Genomic DNA, 20,460 nt, shown 5'->3' with positions numbered 1-20,460 from the left:
AAGCTCATCAAAGCCTTTTGGGGACAGAGACAAGTGCAAAGAGTTGGTCGGGGAGAAGCACCCGACTATTGACACAAATACTGGTTCTGTCATAAAAACTAATATCTAATTCTCCCAAATTATTTTCTCGTCTTACATTGATAATTTAATATGGGGAAGGACCAAGGGAGTAAAAGCTAGAATATTGGTAAGGTTGCCATACCAATCTCAGCAGGGATCCAAAGGAGAGAAAATAGGGATCCAAAGGGGGGCAGTCTGCAAAAGAGCAATGTGCATCACTGGAGTTTAAATGACCCAATGTTCAGCTCCATTAAGACTCCATAGGCTAAGGTTCCAAAAATTAACTAATAAGTCCAATGGTTAAAAGTGGAAAATATTGGATGATTATGGGAAAACTAAAAAGTCTTCCCACATCCCTAGGAAGGAGGGGGCGAGTCCTAATGGTAGGGGATGAGAGAGAAACACACGCGCACACACACTCCCAAGCTCTCCCCAAAGGGAAGAATGGACACATGGCAAGCTCCTAGCCCAGTTGTCCCCAATCTCCCCTCAAATCCTATTGGATGGCTATAGAGGTGGACCAATGAGAATTAGGCTAGAGTAAAATTAGTCTAATCAATTTCAAAATGCTTGATAAAAGAACCAATAGAAATTAAGCTCCCTAACTAGACAGTCTACCAAGGGGTCCAATGAGCATCCAACAGCCCAATGGCTTGCTTGATTCCTATTGGCCAGAAGACTAAAACACTAGGTGTGTTTTTCAAGCATAATTTGGTGCATGAAGCTTCCACCTTCATTGCACCCAGGAGTTTTGTCAAGGAACACAAAGATTGTATTGTACAAAAGTCTCCTTTGATGGGAGAAGCTATAATACAAAGCCTTTTTGCAGGGGGGACTGGCTCCATGTAAATCCGGTCCTCAACTGTTGTCAATTGTTCTATTTCTCTCTCTTTTCAAGTATTGTCTATGCCAAATTAACTAGGTGTAAATTGCTATGTTTCTTTCTCAAACTAAGTACTCTTTCTATGCTCATTAAGAACTTATTCTTAATGGAATATCACTATGTTACCAATTTTTGCTACACACAAGTTACTAGTGCATTAAATGTTACATTGGTATCAGAGCTATTGGTTTCTCTTTTCTTGCTCAAGAAGAGAGGTCCTCAAGCTTGCTACAAATGGTTGGTGTTATTAATTGCAAAAGAGTAAGTAGAATATGGATTTTTCATCCTTGAAGCACTCCTGCTTTATGTAGTTAACAGGGATACCGTCGAGAGCTATGGTCTTAATAATGGAGTCCTACGGGGCTTGACCATTATTGAGCTATTAGAATCTTGACAAGAACCAGTGTTGTCTTGGCTCTGTTGAACCCTCTCTTCTATTCCTTGCAATTAATAATATTCGAGCCACTGGTATGATGCTTGAGTGCTTATCTTTGAAGGTAAAGAGGAGTAGCAACTAGGGCTTGAAGTGCCAAAGTACAAGTAAGAATTTACACCCAAAATTTGCTAGTATGGCTGACAAGGGAAAAGAGATTGAAATGAATGTTGATAGCTTTGATTTTGCTAATGAAAGAGCAACTAATGATGCCCTATGCTTGTAAACTATCTTGTTTCTAGGCTTCAACAAGCCCTGAACAATCCATCCCTCCAAGGTGAAGAGCTGTAACAATTGCGTACCCATGGTATTCTCCAAACTCCCCACCAAGAAGAGAGAGTACCTAGGAAATCTCCTCGTGGGACTTCCAAAAGAGGACTCTCTCCCATAAGGGAAGAAGAGGAGGATCCATACGAAGGGCTCAAAAACTTACTACTCGATGAGGCATCTCCCTCCCAAAGGACAACCCAAGTTTCAACGGTAGAGCCCCCACCGAAAGAATGAGAAAGAAGCAAGTCTCTTGCCACCTCGGTGGAGATGGCTCCACTAAGACAGTGGAAAAAATGCTCTCCAACACCCCTAAACGGAGAAGACTATCACATACTTCTCTACACCATGTTTCAAAGAGGGAAGAGAGAAAACAAGAGAAGAAAAAGGCAAGAAAGAGGTCACCCTCTTCTCCATCTTCTTCATCCTCTTCCTCTTCTGAAGAAAGTGATGGTGTAGACAAGGAGGAACAAGGGAAGAAAAGGCAAGAAAGAGGTCACCCTCTTATCCATCGTCCTCATACTCTTCCTCTTTTGAACAAAGTTATGGTGCAGCTCTCGAACCACCCAAAAGAAGAGGCCATAGGAAATCCTATGACACCTAGAAGAGGTCGTCCAAGCTCAAAAAGTTCAAAGAGGGAGGAAAGAATATCTCTTTCCTTACCTACGATAGCACCTTTGCCAAAAGTTTACCAAAGGCAATGCCAACAACAACAAAGCCAAGGAGAAGGGAGTTTATGAAGGTAAAAATAAACTCTCTCTTGAAGAGCTAGAGCGTTATCAAAAAGATAATCATTGTTTCAAGTACAGGGAGCAAGGGCATGCCTATCGTGCTTGCCCCCACAAGAATACATGTAATGAGCCTCCTAGAGCTACCTTGGTCAAAATTCAAGAAGAGGATGCTCATCACAAAGGATCCCCTCTACGTCATGCTTTGCAAAAGGTAAGAGAACATGATGCTTTCATTCTCTTTGACCCTGGTTCTACTCACAATTTCATATCCACAGAGTTGGCCACCAAGCTAGGCATCCAAGTCTATGAGATGGGACATGCTGATGGTGCTTTCAAGGGGCAAGAAGCCTCAGTCACTCCCTTAATTGGGAAATTAAGGCTCCATGTCCAAAGCTATGTGGACAAGGAGGATTTTTTCATCTCTCCTCTCAAGCATGAGGATGTAATACTAGGGGCACCATGATTTGATCGCATGGCTACCAATGTTAAATTCCCTGAAAGGAAAATCTACTTTAGGTTCAGGGAAAAAGATATGTACATAGATGCTAAGGAGTTGGGTAGCACCATAACCACTGTACATAAGCAAGCTTTCAATAAGTCAATAAAGAGCTCTATTTCCAAGTACATGATTTTTGTTAAAGATTCTCAAAATGAACCTAATGTTTTAGCAAAAGAAGATATAAACAATCAAAAGGAATTAGAGTTATCCAATTTCCTCAAGGGATTCCAAGATGTTTTTATTGACGACATCTCTTGTGAGCTACCTCCCAAACGAGGAGATGATGACCTGAGCTACCTCCCAAACAAGGGGATGATGACCATGCAATTGAACTTTTTCCAGGAAGCTCACCGCCTAATAAACCTCCTTATGGAGTTTCTCAAGCTCAACAAGAGGAGATTATGCGGCAAGTGAGTTGGTTGAGAAAGGCATGGTTAGGCCTAGCTCATCTCCATTTTGTTCACCAGTGTTATTAGTGCAAAAGAAAGATGGCACATATCGTATGTGTGTTGACTATAGAGCACTAAATAGGATCATATCAAGAATAGGTTTCCAATTCTACGGGTAGAAGACCTATTTGATAAGCTACAGGGGTCGACGTACTTCAATAGGATTGACCTAAAAAGTGGCTACCAACAAATAATGATAGTTGATCAAGATATTGTAAAGACCGCATTTCGCACTATGTTTGGCCTTTACCAGTACATTGTCGTGCCTTTTGGCTTGACCAATGCACTAGCCACATTTAACCGTCTGATGGAGAAGCTATACATGCCTCATCGAACCTTTATTGGAGTGTTCTTTGATGATATAATCATCTACTCTAATTCCTTAGATGAACACAAGCAACACCTCTAGGTATATTTTAAGTTTTATGAGAGAATAAACTTTATATGAATCGAAAGAAAAGTGAAAATTTCTTACAAAGAGAATCAATATTTAGGTCACATTATCTCTCAAGATGGCATCCAAATGGATCCATCAAAGTTAGAGGTAATAAAAGGATGGCCTAATCCAAGGAATCTGCATGAACTAAGAAGCTTTATAGGTATGTATGCATACTATAGACGCTTCATAGAAAAGCTCTCACAAATTGTGGGACCATTACATGACCTAACAAAGAAAAGCGTTAGGTATATATGGTCCACCAAGGAGAACAATGCTTTCGAAAAGCTTAAAGAAAAGCTTATCTCTCAACCTGTACTTTCTCTCAAAGCCATTTGAGGTCCAATGCGACGCATATGGTGATTGCCTTGGAGCTGTTTTGCTACAAGAAGGGCACGCCATAGCCTGCGGAAGTTGAAGGCTCGATCCTGTTGAGCAAGCTCCAGGGATATATGAGAAGGAACTCTTAGTAGTTCTACATGCTCTAGACTCGTGGAAGCACTATTTATTGGGGACTCCTTTCATTGTGCAAACGGATCACCAAAGCCTTAAGTACTTCATGATGCAGACCAAGCTCTCTGACAAACAAATGAGGTGGGAAAATTTCCTTTTGCAATTTCATTTTCATATTGCTCACATTGCTGGCAAGCATAATCAAGTGGCCGATGCACTCTCAAGACGACCAAGAGTGAATGCGGTATCCATAGGAACTCACAATTATCTATCTTCTATGATAGATGAGTACACTATCGATCCCGATTTTAGAGATGTGATTTCAGCCCTTGCACTAGGGAAGAAGGAAGAACCCTTTACCCTACAAGATGGTTATCTTCTCTATGGCAATAGACTATGCGTTACTAACTCACTACGTGAGAAAGTAATGTATGAATTTCATGATCCTCCTTATGCGGGGCATAAGGAGGAGCATAGAGGGATTCAGTCTACCCTAAAAGGGATAGAAACATACTTCTATTGTCCTGCCATGAAAGCAAACGTACGAGAGTATGTTTCAAAATGTGTGGTATGCCAAAAGACGAAGTTTGATAGAGGGAGGCAACCTGGATTGCTTCAACCTTTGCCAATCCCTAATTCACCGTCGGAGAGCATATCCATGGATTTTATCTTTGGATTGCCCAAGTCTATCCGTGGGAATGCAAGAATATGGACGATAGTAGACATGTTTAGCAAACAAGCACATTTCATACCTGTCAAAAAGAGTATTAAGGCCCATCAAATGGCAACCCTCTTAATATCACGAATCTTCAAGTACCACGGCTTGCCAATGTCCATAGTGTTGGATAGAGATCCTAGAATGACCAATAATTTTTGGAAGGGTCTCTTTGAGAATTTAGGTACAAGGCTAAACTTCTCTTTGGCATATCACCCACAAACGAATGGCCAAAGTGAAATAGCTAACCTAACAATTCTTGATCTACTAAAAGCTTATGTCACAGAAGTAGATCAAAAGTTCCAATGGGAGAAGTACTTACCTTTAGTGGAGTATGCTTACAATAACACTGTACATACTTCCACAGGAAAAGCACCTCTTGAGGTGATGGAGGGAAGATAAAAAAATCCCCTCTTGCTCAAGGTACATGGGAAGATCTTCGGTGCAGATGAATATAACCGAGACCTACAAGAATCCTTTCAAAAGATTAAGGATGCTATATCCATCTCTCAGCAAAGGCAAAAGGCTGTTGCTGATAAGCATAGAAGAGCCCTAGCCTTTAAACAAAATGATTGGGTCTTGCTCAAGTTTCCCAAGGCTCGATTAAGGCACACGACGGGCAAGAATCCTACAGGACACCAAAAGTACTATGCTAGGTTAGCAAAAAGGTACTATGGCCCCTTTCAGATTCTTAGACCAATCAATGAGATGACCTATCAACTCAAGTTGCCCAACCATTGGCTCATACACAATGCTTTCCATGTGAGCCTACTAAAGCCTTACAAAAGAGAGCCACCTCAAAAAGCAACCATTGAAGACCCATCGGAGATCGAGGACCAAGCAGAAGTGCTGCAGCTCGAGTCCATTCTCCGACATGAAGAGAAGGTATTACGAGGCAATAAGACTATTCGACGATATCTTATCAAGTTTAAAAATTATCCTTTTGAAGATGCTAGATGGATGCAAGGCATACAATTAAAGGATAACCTAAACCTTGTCAATGCTTACAATGATTCTCTAGGGTAAGCAAATGTAAATATGTATAAATGAACAAAGTTTTGTCTTATAAGACTCTCTTTTTCTTTATTGTGCACAAATGTTAATAAGTATGCATGCTTAGGGTCATGTTTGTGGAGATGACGTCTCCCAAACACCAAGTAGAGTTTGTCACTCTACTATGGAAGGTTGATATGGACTAATGTGCAGACATGCTTGTGGCAGTTAAGGCTCTCAAGCACCAAATGGGTTAATCATCCATTTTGGAACTGTGTCAGAGGACCCAAGACCATGATGTTGCTCAGAGAACAGGGCAGATGGGCTCCGAACATGGTATGAAGAGGCAACTGTAGAATGGCCGGTGTGGAATCGAGTAGTGCAAGATGCACAACACAAGACCGTGGCCAGTGAACTAAGGGAGGATCTCTATAGATTTCAGTTGTTAATGGGTCAATGGAAAATTCAAATCAAACGGCTCATTCGCATCACACATCAGCTTCTACAATTGACAATTGAGGCTTGTAAAATTCCACAGAAGGAACTGGCTAGTAAGGCGAGCTCTGAACCACAATTCAGAGAAATGGCTGAGATTTTGTTTGAAGCCCGCATCAAGTGCAACTAGCCACTTCCTCAGGGATGGATGCATACGGCCTCCTATGGTCACAAGCTGGCTAGAACTCGTATGACAAGAGGCAAGCGCACCCTATATGATGCTGACATTAAGACTTGGGATGCACTGACACCTTATGAAGTTGAAATGACAACAGTTAGGAAGGACTAGCTGGAGCAAGAGCCACTGTTCAGACTGATTTAGAAGGGAAATGTTGGACCCACTACTTTTGAAGCATCCCAAGCACCATTTAAGAGGAAGAAGGCACATGACAAGAAGAAGGTTCACTGGGTGAGGTAGTCAACCGTTGCTTCGGAGGAGGGTGCTGACAAGGAGGCGATTAAGGAAGCTGGAGATGCGTGGTATAAGACAATGATTGTCCACAACCGGCACCTTTGGAGTCCTATGATGACATAGGAGAGCTGGCTGTCCAGCTACAAAAGAAGCAACAAGCAATTAAGAAACCTTATTGACACCATCACTAAGCAATTGGAAAACAATCTGAAAATCGTTCAACGGAAATTTTGGTATATACCAAAGTTCAAGAAAGGAGGAATGTAGAAGGCGGGAACCGATCTTAAGCGGGACTTACATGCGAGAGAAGTTTCTAGGAGCAGTAACCAGCGAGTTACCACAGTAAGTGACAGTGCACAGTCAGTCAAATACCAGTCCGACAACCTATAAATAGGACCCATTACTCATGTTGTATAGCTTTTGACTCTTTAGAATCTTCACTAGTTTATGTGCGGAGCTACTTGTGCTCTTGTAATCATTTTGGTGCGCTCTCTCTCTTCTGTAATGATAAAGCTAGCTTCTGGGATATCAATTGCTTTCCAGTGTATTCTACATATCTGAAATACAATCCCAGTTCCATTTTTCTAAACAATATTGTGTCTTTCAGTTCCAATGTTTCATCTTTCGGTGATGGTGTTTCCTATTTCACTTCCAGTATTGTTTTCCAGCAATCGTTGAGTCTTTGAGTCTACCATCTTTAGTTCTAAGTAATAACCTTGAATAGCTGTCTACATGCATCCAGCTCATTCCAATAAAGTATCATCATGGATATACTAGGGGAGACTTTCCACATCCTTATATAGAGGCCATCTACATGCTATATAAAAGAGATGTTTGCTTGACTTTATATCATATTTTCATGGCAAGCCTCGTGATTTTTTTTTTTTTTTTTTTGGGCATTAGCCCCAAAGAGATCTTTAATCAATAGAAAAGAGGAGGCAAACTCTAAGGCCTTTGCACTTCGAAGAGGAGGCAAACTCTAAGGCCTTTGCACTTCGGGCAAACTAAAAAAAACATGACAGATTGTTGTCATAGGCTTTGTATAACTTCTCTTCTTACTCTATCGAAGACAACACTTTCACTGGAGGCGACGAGAGTTTCACTCATAGGTTGAATGTAGAATACATAGAGAGACTGCGCACATGCCATCAAGAACTAGTGGGTACCAATGCTATGTGTCGGCCTCCGTCGACTTTCAGAATGCGCACATTTTTGGTAATTACCTCCGACTGCAGACCGCGAAAAGTCAATTGATCCCATGAAATCCGTGAAGATGTGCGACTGAGCAACAAGATTTCATGCAAACGGCAGGCAATCTGTGGAGCACGGCTAGGCGTGGTGTATGAAGTTCTGATGAAGGAGATGGCTGGCGTGGTGGTGGGGCTGCCGCACTTTTTCATCGGCGCATGTGCGCACCCTAATTGAATTGAGCTTACCGACGGGCAGTGAGCCAAGTTTGGACCTTGGCGGTTATTTGCATAATCGGGAAAAAATGCAAGGATGTGGTGACTGGTCATTAAATGGAGGGAGCCTGGGCCTGCTTCAAGCGCCGCGAGGCTTTCACCAACCACGGCCGGCTCCTGGTGGTCCAGACAAACCCAAGGGCCAAGAGGGTCTCTTCTCGTGTTGCAGAGTGCAGACTCGCGCAACTTTGTGGAGTCAAAACTCAACAGTTCTCTTTACCCTGCGCATGCATTTCCTGCCACTCCACGTATGCTCCAGACTCCAGCTGCTCTCTCTCTTCAGACTTCGAAGTTCGGACTCCTCTCTTCTCCCTCCTTCCGTCACACACACACCCACTCACTCCGACACAAACACCCGCTCCCCCCGCCTCTTAATGCAGCCACCCTCAATCTCTCATTCATTTCGAGCTCGTGAAGCCCAAGAGCTTTCTCATCAGTCCGCGTCTTCCGCCTCTCTCTGCTGATCGCAGCATCTCTCTCTCTCTCTCTCTCTCTCTCTCTCTCACATCAGGGTTCTCTCAAGTTCCAAGCTCGTTGCGTGCTCTGCCTTTGCACAGGTACTCCAAGTCTCCAACCGCCGACACAATTAGCCCCACTTATCCTAATCTTGCTAGTAGCCACTGTGCTCTTCGAGCCGCGGTAACGAGAACAGGCGGTCTCTTTCCATTGTTCCACAAGTCAAGTTTGTATCCTACATGCAGTGCACACGCGTACGACAGCAGCCGCTTGAAGGTAGCTCCAGGGGCTTCTGGCAATGTACATCCATACTCTAGCAGCTACCCTGCTAACATATTGCAGGTTCAAACCCTCTCTTCCTAGTCCATTGTGGTGAAAGTCATGCAATCTTAGCAGCCCTCGTTTTGGGTGGCGCGCGCAGAGGAATTATCTTGTGCGAAACATGCCGCGGAAGGCGCATGGCGGGCAGCATGAGCCTTTCTATGATGACTACTACGTGGGCTCCCTCACGCAGCCATACCCTCCACCCCAGACACAGACACGCATCCATAACGTCGCGTTTGATATGCAGCAAAATGTGTCCAATTATCCCAGGCCGGGGATTGGCTTGGCAAGATCTGATAGCTCTAACTACAGCCTTCCTCGTCATTTGGGCGGCTTGAGCCCCCTTAGCCAGACCCTCTGGAAGAATGTGAAGAACCACAAGCCGTCTCCAATTGCGCAGGGGGGCGATGCCTCCGCCTGGCTCACATGGAAAGATCTCACAGTGTGTGTGACGAATGCTAGCGGAGAGACTAATGCAGTGCTTGACAACCTCAGTGGTTATGCTGAGCCAGGCTACATGATGGCCATCATGGGGCCTTCTGGGTCTGGAAAGTCTACTCTTCTTGATGCCCTTGCAGGTGATGGTCATACTGAGGATCTCATTGTAATTTTGTCTACTTTCAACGCATATCATTGCATTCTTTTCTAGCGATCGGGATCCTCATCCCCATACTTTTGACATGCAAGTGTGTCTGCCTCTTCTACGATGTACATTCTTCCTGCTTTTACATGAAATTCATTTCTTTCTGCTCAAGCAAAGAGTATGCCGTGCCCCTCGTTAGCTATGGACATTCGTGATGACTGTTGGATGAGCAGACAAAAGCGCTTGCAATTAACTTACAGATGATGTTTTGAGGTTGTTCCTGCTTGTTGTTGCGGAATAAGTCAACGATATGAGTGCAGCATTGTAAGATCAGTTGCTATGATCGACTCCACTTACCACCCTGTTGAAGTCAATATAGCCATAAGTATTCTTGGATGTAATGTCTCTTCACGTTCCTAAGGTGGTGGATTGGACATGCAGGGCGCCTGGCAAGAAATGCATCAATGACAGGGGAGGTGCTTTTGAATGGCAGACAAAGAAAGCTCTCATATGGAGCTGTGGTGAGTGTGTGTGTTTCTGCATTGGGGTTGGCGATGGTTTCTTCTGCAGGACTCTCATGATTGCATGTGATGTACTGGAATATAGGCATTTGTCACACAAGAGGATATCCTCATTGGAACCCTCACAGTCCGAGAGACAATTCGATACTCTGCTCATTTGCGATTACCAGACAAGATGCCAAAAGAGGAAAAAGAAACCATTGCGGAGAGCACGATCTTGGAAATGGGTCTTCAGGACTGTGCGGATACGCCAATAGGGAACTGGCATATGCGGGGTCTTAGTGGAGGTGAGAAAAGAAGAGTGAGCATTGCTCTGGAGATCCTTATGAGGCCCCGGCTTCTGTTCTTAGATGAGCCAACTAGTGGGCTGGATAGGTAACTGCAATGCACCTTGTTTTAACTTCTTACTTTTGTGATTTTGCATTTCTGTGGGAAGCCTAGACTCTGTTGTATCCTTTGTATGGTGTCCACCTCTGTGAAACTAAATGCGCAGGTTTGTTTTTCGCTGCAGTGCAGCTGCATTTTTCGTGATGCAGACATTAAGGAGTTTGTCTAGGGATGGTAGAACCGTGTTGTTTTCTATCCATCAACCAAGTAGTGAGGTCTTTTCACTCTTTGATAACCTCTTTCTTCTGTCAAGTGGGCAAGCTATCTACTTTGGGGAAGCTCCCCGAGCACATGAGGCATGTCTTCACATTTTTCTTCTAAAACAAGTGCTCCTCGCTTCTGGGTTCCCCCTTAAGAGGTTTTAATACTTCCATTGTTTACGTGCAGTTTTTTGCACAAGCTGGTTTTGCTTGTCCTCCAAGGCGGAATCCCTCCGATCACTTTCTCCGCTGTGTCAACTCAGATTTCGATAGAGTGAAGAAAAGTTTGAAAGCCTCATTCCGACAAAGGGTACTGTTTCTAGCTCTATCAATGTAGCTCTGATTTGTTATTCTTGTGATGACCTCGTGTAAACCTGTGCTCATTATCAACATTTGCGTTTTTGTTCAACATACCATGTGTCTTTCTTATTTTTTTCATAACTACCAGGAAAATGCTGTCGAGGATGCATCAGAGAGGTACTCCACATTTGAGGTCATTGAGATGCTAACAAGTGCTTACAACACATCAGAGCATGCCATGTTAACTGCGGCCAAAATTTACGAGATTTCAAACGTAGTAAGTTCCTTCCCTTCCAATGCCTGTTCAAGGTTGACACCTTTTTGCTTTGTATGTTTTAGAGGCATGGAGTAATTTTTGGCACTGCTTGCTGTAAGACAGAAGGGTACAATACTGGATTCTAGCGGTAGCCAGGCGAGCTTTTGGATGCAGGCAAAGACGCTCACCAAACGGTCTTTTGTGAATATGTCCAGGGATATTGGGTATTACTGGCTGAGACTTGTTATATACATTTTTGTTGCCATCTGCGTTGGGTCACTCTACTACAAAGTTGGCACAAGCTACCATTCTATATTGGTATGTGCAGTTTTGTATTGAAATATCGCAAAGATCTTGCAACTATGCTGCAATAGTATGGAGGGTCTGTCTTAATTAGATGCAATTTTTGTTCGTTACAGGCGAGAGGCGCTTGCACTTCGTATGTATCAGGGTTTGTGACCTTCATGTCCATTGGAGGGTTCCCATCCTTTATAGAAGACATGAAGGTTTGTTTTTGTTCTGATTTGATCGATGACATTCTAGTGCTCGGAGACATTCAAAATGCATGGGTTAGGGCATGTTTTGAAGGTTTCAAAGTTTGTTTCTGCTCCAGGTATTTCAGCGGGAGAGACTGAACGGGCATTATGGTGTAATGGCGTTTGTTATTGCCAACACCCTCTCCTCTTTACCTTATCTTTTTGCAATAGCCACAGTTACTGGGACCATAACGTATTTCATGGCTGGCCTGCATCCTGGTTATGAACATTATCTCTTCTTCATCATTGGGTTATTTGGGTGTGTCACCGTGGTGGAGAGCTTGATGATGGCTGTGGCAAGTGTGGTACCCAACTTTCTCATGGGCATTGTCACGGGCGCTGGAATCATGGTGTGCTATCAGCTGGTTTTTCTTTTTTGCATAGAAACATGGATGTATTTTTGATCTCTGTCAGCTCTGTCTGAAAAGCATTGATGGTTGTCTGGGCAGGGTGTCTTCATGTTGGTAGCTGGTTTTTTTCGACTACCCAATGACCTGCCCAAAATCATTTGGAGATATCCAATGTCTTACCTCAGTTTTAACTATTGGGCCTTGCAGGTAAAATGTTTAGCCTGGTTTTAGTTTTCAACTTCTACTCTAGGTCACTCACTACTTTATTGTGGACAACACCTGCGTATTTTGTCAGTGAGAAAGGTACAACATTTATGTGTGGAGAGTGTGTTTGCGTCTGGCTGGGGGTTGCGGGTGTATAAGCTGATATTGCTCTACCTAAGTGCATGTGGCACCCTCTGCTCGAGTCTGGGTTTTTCCTCCATTTCTTAAAAAAATGGCTATACCTAGTGCATGCGACACCCATGAGTCGGTTTGCTCGCGTCTGGGGTTGTCCTTGATTTCTTTAGGCACATTGGCTAACATTAGGTGATGTCCTGGCTATCTCAATATTTGCTTGTGAGCTAAACACTGAGCATGTGTTGTTCCTTATTGTTATTTAAAGTCGATGCTGAACATGCACAAACCTCAACAGGACATATCTATGTCATTCCTTATTGTTATTTAAAGTCGATGCTGAACATGCATAAACCTCAACAGAACATATCTATCGATCCGATTGCGCTAAAGTTCAGAATTTTTCCTTAATCTTCTGTGCAGGGGCAATACAAGAATGACCTTTTGGGGCTTAACTTTGACAATGTCAGTCCTCTTCTCCCTCCCATTACAGGAGAGCAGATACTCCGCGAAAATTTCCAGATGAACCTAAGCTGGAACAAGTGGTGGGATACTGCCATGGTCTTCGCCAATATCTTTGCATACCGAGCAATATTCTTCATCAACATTAAGCTGTCTGAGAGAGTCACTCCACATATTCGTGCATTCTATTCGAAACATACGGCTCGATGGAGAGTGCGGAGGCCTTCTGCAAAGACAATCATACCTGTGAAGACATCACCGGAGTCCAGTAGACGATGAATGTGAGTCTGAAAGTGAGCATGTAGAAATACAAGAGAGCATTGACAGAAGCCAGTCACGAGGGACAACTTTTTGATACAGTTCTATTCAGCCATACAGATGGCATAGTATTCTTTCCCATTGATACTCAATTTTTTGGGGAGCCCAGCTGATTGCAACTGAATCAGATGCTTTGAAAGCATATGGTGTGTTTGTATTTCTCTCTTGGCGCCGGAGGGATTGAGTCTCCATAATATGCTAGAAGGGCCTTGTCTTCTGACAGGAGGAAGAGGCCCGATCATATTGTGTATATATTATCTGTATAAGTCTGAAAGTGGGCTTTCTACGTGTGTGTGTGTGTGTGTGTGTGTGTGTGTGAGAGAGAGAGAGAGAGAGAGAGAGAGAGCACACCGAGGGTGCCTTCAGCTTTTCCCTCTGGGTTGGCAATCCAGTAGTCCCAAGCAAATTACCCTTTCGCAACTGCACCTCCTTCTTTGGCTTCTTTAGTCTAAGTAGAAAACATGAATTTTTCTGTCGTGTGCGCACACAAATGATTCACAAATTTCAATGTAATTCTGTGAGTTTAGTCTACTATTTAGACTAATTATAGCCACCTTTTTCTCGATTTTGCCAACCGTTGTGCTTTGAATGTCACATTACACTCTTACAGTAATTGGGCATTCTGTGCTCCAACTTGTATACTGAGCAGAACTCGCAATTTTTAAATTTTTGGTGTTGGTCGCAAGCATAGGTTCTTCGATTTTGGGGTGCAGTAGTGGGTAATTTTGTTGATTTAGGCAGCCTCTCATGGGCAGATTCTGTGTGGTACAGGGTTGTTACCATTATATGACAGCTCGTGGGCTTGCAATACAAGGGTTAGAATGGTTAAGTACTTGCTTTCGGTGGTATGAGGCTGGCTGGTACTTTGGTCCCAATGTAGTTTGACTGAGTGTATAGCTTTGCACCCAAATCAGCTGCCAAATTTTTTCTAGAAACTCTGTGCACTTGAGGAGCATACTAGCTAGTGCAGGAAACCTTGGCTATTGAATGGTTGTTCTGCAAATCGATGATTCGTAACACGGGCATGTACAATTGGAAGAAATTGGCTTTGAACATTGAAGAGGAAATAGTATTCTTTAAACCGCTGTTTCAGAGTTCACTATTGTAATCCAAAAATTCCAATTTTGAAAATGCCAATCGGGAGGCTGATTTTGGTCTTTCAAAGCTCATTTCAAGGGTTAGAAATTATGGCGGTTCTTGTAGATGACCCAGATTAAGTATATGGATACGTATTTTTGATAAATTAGGTCGAAATGAGAATGTATATGCTCCAAATGTGAGGAATAGCCATGATATTGACAAGAATTTTTTCTATTATGCCCAGTCGTACACCTAATGTCTCTCATATGAGAAAACATTGTTTAGAAGTATGTGTAGTTGTGTAAACATAGCTAATTTTTATTGTAAGTATTGCTTAAAATAGCATGTGTGTCTGCATACCAGCATGCAACCTTGGGGGGTTCACCTTTCTAAAATCACCTTTATTACATGTGCTCAAGAGGCACTTTGAAGTCCCTTTACACTTCACCATGAATTAAATGACCCCTTTTCTTCATACACCTATCACATTTGCTTGAAATCCTATTTTCAACCCCTCCTATACATGTAATGTTGCAACACTTTGAAATTATAAAGTGTTAATAAAGTTATAGCATCTCAAGTGAATAGCCCAATGTGCTCCACTCAATATTTACTTGTCTTTAGGTTTTTACTTTACTTATTTGGCAAGATTTTGGGTAGGGTGATTCATTTAAGGGGGTACTCAAGGCCCCTAGACCAATGTGTAAGCACCCCAAACCTCCATTGTATTGTCGTCTATTTCATTGCTCAATGGTTCAACTCTCTCTCTCTCTCTCTCTCTCTCTCTCTCTTTCTTTTTGCGCCTTACTGTACACTTAATTTGACATGATATCAAAGCTTAGGAGGGAGAATTTTCTTTTGGGTTACTATGTTTATGCATACGTCCAATGTAACTAGTAAATGTGTCCACCCAAGAAGTTCAAAAAGATCATAATGGAAAGGTTGTGGTATATAGGTATCATTCTTCATTGACATCACAAATTTTTAGTTTGTTTTGAGGAGGCTTCACAATCAGATGTTCTATACATCCAAATATATTTATTTGCTGTAAGCCATGCAAAAATTTCTAGCTAACCTATCATGGTTGAGTTAAACTCCTCAACAAGTGCTTTAGTCACATCTCAATAGGAATGATCTTTTAGGCTTGCTTTCGTAGTTGTTTTGTCATTCCTCAAGTAGATGTGATCATAATCCCAATTTTGAACCATTTTAAGTTCATAGTATGGACATCCCTAAATACTATCAAAATTGTTGTCTTTACTAAAGTTTACAATGGCAAGCATGTGTTCATATTCATTCCTAACTATCTATTCAATATTTCCATAGGCTTTACATAGCCATTTGCTAATTGCAATTTCCTGCATGTCTTACATAGAGCTGATTTTTTCCATTTTATGTTATAGCAATGGCTACACCCACCCCATTGTTAAGAATAACCAAAGTTTTAAAGTATTTGTACTTCATAGGCAAGGTTGTGTTTTCTTCTTTTCCTTCACAATAATCACCCACTTTGTTTATAGGCATTGGCTTTGTGTTCTTTTTCTCTGTGCTTTTTGTTTCCTTTGACACTGATTCCACCTCTGCTAGCATTATCATACATTGAATAGGACTAGACGACAACTCTTGTAAACTCCTTGAATCAATCATTTTTGGCATTTCTTTTTCTGTTGTGAGGCTACAACCTTTCATTCCAATTTGGATTCATGCTCTCCCATATATGATGGTAGAGTTTTCAATAAGTGCGATTTACTCTCTATGGAGTCCCCAGATCCAACATTTCCATAAAGTGATAAAGTCAAAGTATTCGCATTCATGCTTTAGGTTTATCTCACAAGTAGGAGCATATTTGTACGTTGCACTTCCTTTCTTAGCACTTTTAATCACTTCCCATACCTCATTTGGCCATGGCTCCTCTATCTCTAGGATAGGTGCTACAAAAAGTGATCTTAAATCATCTATGATGTTTACAACCACTCGGTCATCTAATTGAATCTTTGGATTGTTGACTATTTGTGGTAGAGTTTCTACTTCCATTTCTTTTTGCGATTGTGGTTTGATTTATTTTTTTTGAAGGGATGTTTTAATAGTAGTCTCGTTACATGTTTCAAGTTCAACTCGATGTTTCAAGCTACTCTATCAAAGCTTTGGTAGTCTCAATTAGCTTTTTACACATTTCCTACCTTTTATCTCTCAACTTCTGGATAAAAATCCTCTTGAGCTCATGGTTGGGGGTCAATTTTACTCCATTAAAGGGGATTCTTCCTCTGGTGTTGCTTCAATTGTTCATAATCTTGAGAGAGATTTGCTCCCACAAGGGTCTACTCACGTTTTTGCTTTGCTTTCAAATTTTTCCTTTTACTTTCCAAGGACGGAAGCATTGAGCGGTGAGTGACACACCATTGTTTCTTTGAGCTTGCTAGGAATGTTTAGTTGTGTGCTTGCAGCCTTTTGAGGATTGCACATAGTGCACATGCAAGTTCCTAGCCTTCGACACATGCGACAAAGCGCACATTTTTGGCACCGTTGCCGGGGATTGCCTTGCACTAAGCTTCAGGCTCAGTGCTGTCTCTGGAAGCTTTTCTTTCATCTATTTTCAGCTTTTGTTTGAGTTTGTGTAGATCTATTCTGTGGCTGTAATGCGCAGGTTTAGCAAGTTTGTTAGAATCTGTTAATGTTGAAATGCACTCTTTTGATTCTCAACATCCCTAGCTTGGGTTGAGCTCTTGCTATTATATTTATTTCAACAATTTGCTTGACGTCTGACCCACTTGAGCTAGGTAGGATATCTATCATGCTCATTGTTGTTTTTCTTGCTCTATCAAGATGTTTTACGCAATTGTGAATGAGATGTGCCTTGGCCCAATTTGAAAAAATCCCAAATATTTTCACTGTTTCCTTTTTATATGGACCCTTTTTAAGCCAATGATTGCCTCCATACTCATAGCATGGTTTATATGATGAGGTTGTTGTGGTGGTGGATAATTTATGGGAGGTAAATTATATGGAAAATTATATGGCCACTCTCTTTCAAAGTTATGATTGTAGTACCACTCATTTGTCTCATGTTTGTCCCATTTTTATTCAATTGCGCACCATTTATATTGTTGTGGCATATTTGCAACAAGTGGTTGTGGTTGAGTGTAGCACTGGGTTGTCGAAAGATCACCCCCACAAATGTCACAATTTCACATTTGAGGTTGTTTAACATCTCGTACTATTTTGAAGGCCTAGTTCATCTTTCTGGATATCTTTTCTATTAAATGGTCAACATTGGCTAGCAGTTGGGGCTGTGTTGGTTTTTTGAATTGTAGTCTCACTAGTAGCGGGACTTGCGTCATTGGTTGTGGTATCTATTTCCTCTAAAATCTCACCATAAGCTTTTCAATTGTCCACAAGATACAAAGCTTCCTTTATTACTCCTTCTAGAGACGCAAAACCCTTTAGATGAAGTTCCTTTTTGAGTATTCATTTTTTAGATTTTCAATAAAAGCACTACTAATTGATTTTGTTGTGGTATCTCTTGTGGTGGCCATCTCTAAAGGTATTGTTTGAATCTCAATGAGGCTTCTTTAACCTTCTCATATCCTTTTGATTGAAAGCACATATCTATGACACAATATTATGCTTTATTCCCCGTTTTGAAAATTCTTTTATAAAATTTGTTAATACATTCTCTATCATGGCAAAAGCTTCTCAAGTAAGTGGTTGGAATCAAGTCAAAGCCGTTTCTTCCAAGGCCAAGTCAAATCCCTCATATTGAGTGTAGAAATCATGTGCTTGCTTTGCTCTCAAGACTTTCTTAAAAAGAGATACATGTACATGAGGATCACCGAATTCACCATAGTTCATGTTTATCATTTTGCTTCTTGAGATGGTCTCATTTGTCATGGTTCACCACATATCTCATCATTTGTGGGTCTGTCCCCTATTTCTTGTCTTGGAAGAAAATCCTTGTAGAATCCTCTCTATCACATACTCAAGCATGGTTTTCAGAACTCTATCTCTGGATGATAGTTCTCTTCGCCCCATTATGGTAGTATTACCCCCCATTTGGCTTATGAGATTCGGATCTCCACTCCCTTGAACAACATTTTGAGTGTTTGAGATTTTGTAGCTTCAATTCTCAAAACATGTGTATATACTCGAGACTCATTGAATCCCATTCTTCCCAGAAGTTGTGTCTCAAATATTTGTGCCCTAGTTTCAAATATCCATGGTACACTCACATGTGACTATATGTAGTACGCACAAATCAGAGTACCCATATAGGTATATTTTTCCAACTCGGTTATATCGACATGTTTGTACTCTCATCCATACTTATCGATTATCAAAACTTGCACTATATGTAGAGGTTCTATACACTTATAGAAGTTATAATGATCCTCATTTACAAACCTAAATATGCCCATATAAGTGTAATCTGTTGAGACTCTCATTGCTTTGTTTATTTTGATGAATCTCACGTTGACTTTATTGATTAGAGGATGTTTCTCCTTTGGTTCCTCTTTGATTTTTTCCTTTATGCCTATAACTTCCCATTTACAAGCTACTTTTTTTCTCTCAAATTCACACTTAAAGGTGTTGCAAGATTTCTTATTATGCATATGTATCATATCTCTGAACTGAGTCGAAAATCCTAGTGGTGGATGATTTGACATAATTGAGGCTTACTCAATAATCTCAAGATAGTGACTATCTCACTTTGGTTTAGTAAAAATAGCTCCTTTTTGTCGGCCCTCAAGTCTTAGGATTTCATAAAAGTTTGAGATTGGGAATGCTATTTTAGTGTGTCCTATTGCTTTTTTCCTAGCTATACTTGATTCAATTTGGACTTGCGTATCAAACGTTAGTAATTTTGGTGAGTTGCACTTAAACAACACACAAAATAGTTTCAACACCACAATTTTGTTTTGTTTGTATCTTGATCTCTAGTGGTCTTTTTAGCCAAAACTTGAAATACAGGATGTACTCAAGTATGTCTATATGCCTTTTAAGTTAGATAGCCCCATTATGAAGGATATCATGGATCACAATCCATCATTTTTTAGATATGAGGAATTTGACTACATATTTTTTTTCACAATGATGAGTTATATCCCTTGGGAAGCTTTTCTCAACTTGGATCTCTTTTCCTTACTTACAAAAGGTATTTTGTATCAAACTGTCGAATTCCATGTCTATGCGTGGATGACACTTGTCAAATTCAGATTGGAAAGCATTAATACTTTTCTTTAGGGCTAGCTTTGATATGAATTTTGAAATTGTTGAAAATGTTGGATTGCACTATTAAAAAATAACAAGATTTTGACTTGAGATTTTGCCACATGACTACCCACTATGTCTAAACCTTTGTGAAATAGATCTTCTTTCAAAATGTTGTCAACCATGGATCACGATTCATATTCCTTAACATCTAAACTTGATCTTTGGGTAGCTTGTCACATACATTATTTCTACAATCTACATCCACAATCTTTTGCAATTTGAGCTCCTTTTGATGATCAAATCTCAGTTCTTTGGTTTGTACTATGGATTTTGTTCATCTGTCTATTTTTGAAAATTCTCCTTTACTTTAAGCCTTTTTTGATGACTAAACCCCCTTGCCATGCTTCTCGCTTTGTACAGTGAGTACCTTGTTGGCTAAACATCACTCCGTGGATCGCAATCCCATCATTGGCATGATCTACCTTCAATATTTGTATTACCAGTAGAGGAAGTCAATGACAACTACAAAAAAAAGGTTGATCTCTATCCACGCAAGCATAAAAGGGGAATCATGGTGAGGAATGTAGCAACCAACTACAAAAATGGGTGCTCTTTTTGGTGTCCTAATTTTCAGCCACACATAACGTTGTGCTTGTCATCTTTCACAATTGATACAAAATATTCCAATCCTTTCTTAACCATACATTCTACCCCTCCTTGCCCTCTTCATTGCTTGAGATTATTTGACCACATCAATGAATGTACACTGTAATCCTCCAAATGTTAATCCTTTGTGTATCATGCTCCCAAGTTTCAACAAGAAGTTCAACATCGTCTTTGCTTGTTAGTTCATA

General features: G+C 41.1%; 1 protein-coding gene across 2 annotated transcripts; it reads left to right on the top strand.

Moving 5' to 3' along the window:
- The first annotated feature begins 8,346 nt into the window (after positions 1-8,346).
- Positions 8,347-13,606, top strand: LOC147446745 (ABC transporter G family member 11-like). Of its 2 annotated transcripts, XM_086525923.1 has the most exons (13): positions 8,347-8,537; positions 8,847-9,087; positions 9,167-9,647; positions 10,094-10,173; positions 10,259-10,548; positions 10,685-10,856; positions 10,948-11,070; positions 11,209-11,337; positions 11,440-11,634; positions 11,736-11,822; positions 11,930-12,202; positions 12,302-12,409; positions 12,962-13,606. In XM_086525923.1, exons 1-13 carry the CDS (start codon positions 8,347-8,349, stop codon positions 13,277-13,279), a joined length of 2,688 nt encoding a protein of 895 aa, XP_086382049.1. In that variant the 3' UTR covers positions 13,280-13,606. The 2 variants fall into 2 exon arrangements, with proteins under 2 accessions (XP_086382049.1, XP_086382048.1); XM_086525922.1 differs by lacking the exon at positions 8,347-8,537 and having other exon boundaries at positions 9,050-9,647.
- The last annotated feature ends 6,854 nt before the right edge of the window (positions 13,607-20,460 follow it).

This window comes from Adiantum capillus-veneris, chromosome 12 (assembly GCF_014529385.1).
Source record: "Adiantum capillus-veneris isolate H3 chromosome 12, ASM1452938v2, whole genome shotgun sequence".
Classification (NCBI taxonomy): domain Eukaryota; kingdom Viridiplantae; phylum Streptophyta; class Polypodiopsida; order Polypodiales; family Pteridaceae; genus Adiantum; species Adiantum capillus-veneris.
This window is presented reverse-complemented; position numbering and strand designations above follow the sequence as displayed.

Excerpts from the sequence above, each read along its gene's own strand:
- LOC147446745 (XM_086525923.1), top strand. The coding sequence starts at position 8,347 with ATGGAGGGAGCCTGGGCCTGCTTCAAGCGCCGCGAGGCTTTCACCAAC. Across the intron at positions 9,088-9,166 it reads ACCCTGCTAACATATTGCAG|AGGAATTATCTTGTGCGAAA; the intron begins GTTCAAACCCTC and ends TGGCGCGCGCAG. Across the intron at positions 12,203-12,301 it reads TCACGGGCGCTGGAATCATG|GGTGTCTTCATGTTGGTAGC; the intron begins GTGTGCTATCAG and ends TTGTCTGGGCAG.